This window comes from Poromitra crassiceps (assembly GCF_964638095.1).
Source record: "Poromitra crassiceps genome assembly, chromosome: 5".
Lineage (NCBI taxonomy): Eukaryota > Metazoa > Chordata > Actinopteri > Beryciformes > Melamphaidae > Poromitra > Poromitra crassiceps.
Window position 1 is genome coordinate 53559767 of NC_139642.1, and position 4029 is coordinate 53563795.

The window sequence follows — 4029 nt, forward strand, 5'->3', positions numbered from 1 at the left end:
AAATCTGTGGGCATGGTTTAGGAATGTGTGGGTATGGTTTTCCGTGGGTATGGCTATGAATCCGTGGGTACGCATTTTAACTCTTATTCCCCAGGTGACCCTAGGGGGGGCGCCGCACCTTATAAAGCTGACTTTTCTCTCGATTCATGGTTATTTATTAACAACTGAGTGAAACACTGACATTTCTTGGAAGAGGCGCGCTGGTACTGTGAGATAATTTGTCTTAATTAAAAAATAATAATAATAACTTGCCAAACCGCTCATTACTTTGCAGTGTTCCTCTTCCTTCACACTCCTCCCCTCCCCAAACATTCCTCCTCCTCCTCTTCCTCTTCGTTGTCCTCCAGCTGAATTCCTTCATTCAAGATGGCTGCCAGATGAGGCGAGACTTTAAGGCAAGAAGGGAAGGGCGGGGAAGGGCAGAGGCGGGTGGGGTGGGGGCTGTGTGGCTACTGCTGCACTCCTCATTCTTTAGGAGGCTAATACGACGATTATTTAATTGGATACTCTTCTTTATCCCGTCTCCCTCCTCTCCTTCTCAACTTGAGGAGGAGAGAAGCTGCGGAGAAGGCCGAGGGGCGACGCGGTAATCCGGAGCAAAGTTCAGTTCAGAGTCTTCAGACCACTCTAAGTGAAGCTCGGTTCAGTTCACTTCCCCAGCCTGTAGGGGACGTCTGCCATCTGTTTTCCCCCGTCTCTATAATTAGCCCGCCAGCTCGTCTCCGTCACACCAGTGTGATCTCCACCTCCTCTGTCTTGTCGCTCTTCTCCTGCTGCCTGCGGGGGTGCTGTTTGGGCGGAGGGGGAGCCGCACGCACCTGCCGGGGGAAAACAAATGAGGTATCAAAGTCAAGAAAAAACTTCATTCAAGGCAAAAAAGGCAAATAAAGCGATTCTAAAGGAAATAACAGAATATCAAGAAAAAACTTAAAGGGACAGCTCACCCTAAAATCCAATATACATATTTTGCCTCTCACATGTAGTGTTATTTATTCATCTATATCATTTTGGGATAGTTGCCTGAGTTTCGGAGATATCGGCCGCAGAGATGTCTGCCTTCTCTTGAATACAATGGAACTGGATGGCACTCGGCTTGTTGTGCTCGAAGCACCAAAAAAATACATTTGAAAAACTCAACAGCATTGTCTCTTTCCAGAAATCATGCGAGCAGTTTCATGTAGGAACTATTTTCTTTTGCAGTCTCATGTAGGAACTAGCTAGCAGCTAGCGGGTGTAGTTCGGTCAAAAGAAAATAGTTCCTCCATGAAACTGCTCATAACGAGGTCTGTGGATTATCTTGAGTAACGGGGTCATGATTTCTGGAAAGAGACATTGCTGTTGAGTTTATCAAATGTTTTTCTTTGGCACTTTGAGCACCACAAGCCGAGTGCCATCCAGTTCCATTGTATTGGAGAGAAGGCAGACATTCTGCGGACGATATCTCCTAAACTCAGGCAACTAACACAAAATGATACAGATGGATAAATAGCACTACAGGTGAGAGGGAATATATGTATTTTGGATTTTAGGTTGAGCTGTTCCTTTAAGAGAAAGGCAAGTAAGGCCTTGGCCACACTGATCCGTGGTGTCTGTCCGTGTGCGTTCATTTCTCTGTTCACTTCCATTCATTTTCAATGACAGCTGTCCGACTGTCCGTGGAGCACTCAGAAGCGTACGTATCCAGAATATTTGCATACGTTTTGATGGACAGAAAGTTGAAGAGGGATGATCTTTTTCTGGATGGACGTATCGGATGGTCAGATAGTCACTGTCCGTTTAGCCAATCAGAGTCGAGGTCTTGAGAGGAGGCGTTCCGAGATTTGTTTCAACTTTTCAAAGAAGATGGCGGCCGAGGCGGTGAAGGAGGCTATAATTAATGCTGTGTACACCATCCCGCTGTTGTACAACGTGATAGTCAGTGTCACCGTCTGATTTCACCATCTAATCTGGTCGTTCGGTGGCATTTTATTGCCACATAAGTAACGTAGCGCACAGAGCTAACAGCTAGCTGACGCCAGCTTTCTTCTTCTCTCGGTTTATAGGCGGGTAACTGACACCTTCAAGGTGCTTACCGCCACCTGCTGTACAAGTAGGTTACTTGTACATGCAACGGACATAAATCTATCCGTCTATCTGTTCTGTCCATTTTATGACGGCTCAGTGTGGCCAAGGCCTGAGGCTATTCTAAATTCTAATGGCAATAACAGCATCTTTTTTTAGGATCTCATGCAGATGTTGTGGCTGGACAAAAACAACAACATTTCAATTGAATCCCATAATCTTTTTAAATAAATGTGTTTTGAATACATTTTGTACTTGGGATTCATTCAGATAGATGTAATGACTCCCTTTGAGTAAAAAAAAAGAAAGAAAAGAAAAACAGGTTGGAGCTGATGGATTTTCACATAATCTCACGATTATAGTAAGGCGAGGGGTTCCGTGTGGCGCACGGCTCATGGCGCGCCGCTCACAATTGCTCAACAAGCGCGAGCATGCAAAGTGTGCGAGGCACGCTAGAACGAGCGCGCGAAGCATGCGATATTTCTAGTAGCTCTAATGATCTAGTCTAATACATCACACTAAAAACATACCCAGAGGGCTGTTACTGAATAAGTTGCTCCTTAGAATAGAAATGTGATGAAGAATGTGAAGATTGCCCCTGTACCCAGGGATGTAGGTTATCTGCTATCTATCCACCAAACAAGAGCAGTGAGAGTAGGACCGTTTGTTCAAATGAAGTACTTTCAAAAATAATAGTCCTAAATATATATATATATATATGTGTATATATATATACACATAGCTATGAGCAAGACGTTCTTTCTGCTGGGAAACTTCTGTCCCGAGGTGAAAACGCTTTGACCAACCAGGCTTTTTTCTTTTTTTAAGCTTTACAGTAGCCTACTGTCATCTAAAATGTAATCTTGCCTCTAACTCTTAACATTATAGATAATGTGACAACAAACGTGATGATGATCATAGTCATCATCATAGAATGATTATAGTCGTATATATTGTTGCACTCATCATACTGATCAACATTACACCTTTGGGAGACCTAGGATTCAGAGAACAGACCTTATATGAGTGACAGCACAGACTTTAAACAGTGGTCACAATAAACCATGTACATCTTGTGTGCTTAAATCTGGTTGTTGGACTTGTGTTCACTTAAGGACACGTCAGAAGGTGAGAACAACACCCGCTGTGACAGATACAGAGTTTTATACTGACGGGCCGTAGTTTGCCAGGGCCTCCCTCAGGGGTGAATCGAGGTGGCGGGGGAAAGCCTGGAGACACTGGACTCCTACCAGAGCTATGATCTAGAGAGAGGGGGGAGAGAGAGAGAGAGGGGGGGGGGAAGAGACAGAGAGAGAGGGGGGGGAGAAGAGAGAGAGAGAGAGAGAGAGAGAGGGGGGGGGGGGAAGAAGAGAGACAGAGAGAGGGATTTCTAATTAAGTAAAGCAACAGCAGAAAGCAATAATGATCATTATATTCTCATGGGTGGGTGTGTGTGTGTGTGTGTGTGTGTGTGTGTGTGTGTGTGTGTGTGTGTGTGTGTCCCTACTTGTCTTATTGTGGGGGGCAGGCGGTCCCTTGTGTGCGGGGGCTGGCAGCGGGGGCTTGTGCTCCCCGTTGAGCGCGACGGAGGGCGAGCGGGGGAGAGGAGGTGGCGTGGAGGTCTCCGGGCTGGTGAAAGGGCTGATGGGAGGTTGGTCATACAGGGGAAGAGGCGGCAAGGACGGCAACTTCTGAGATGGAGAGATCTAGACAGACAGACAGAGAGAGAGAGAGAGAGAGAGAGAGAGAGAGAGTGTGTGTGTGTTATATTTTGACACTTTGGCAAAATGTTCTTCTTGTGGTCATGCCAAGATTATTATTTTATTTATTTCAGGTGAGGGAGGGGATGAATAAAGAATAATAATATGAATATAAAAAAGAAGAATACACATACATTGCCCGGGGGTGTGCATGCCTAGAATGGCCAAGCCATCACTACTACAGACACTTATTCTAGTTCCTCAACAA

The 4029-nt window shown here is 45.4% G+C and overlaps 1 protein-coding gene across 1 annotated transcript in view; it reads right to left on the bottom strand.

The window, feature by feature from the left end:
- Positions 1-453: 453 nt before the first annotated feature.
- Positions 454-4029, bottom strand: part of fchsd2 (FCH and double SH3 domains 2) — a 123413-nt gene continuing 119837 nt past the window's right edge. Inside the window, exons 20-22 of the mRNA XM_083637883.1 lie at positions 3569-3767; positions 3235-3323; positions 454-818 (exon numbers count right to left, since the gene is read on the bottom strand). Of these exons, the coding sequence (XP_083494009.1) occupies positions 726-818; positions 3235-3323; positions 3569-3767 (381 nt within the window). The 3' untranslated portion in view covers positions 454-725. The remainder of the gene's footprint in view (positions 819-3234; positions 3324-3568; positions 3768-4029) is intronic.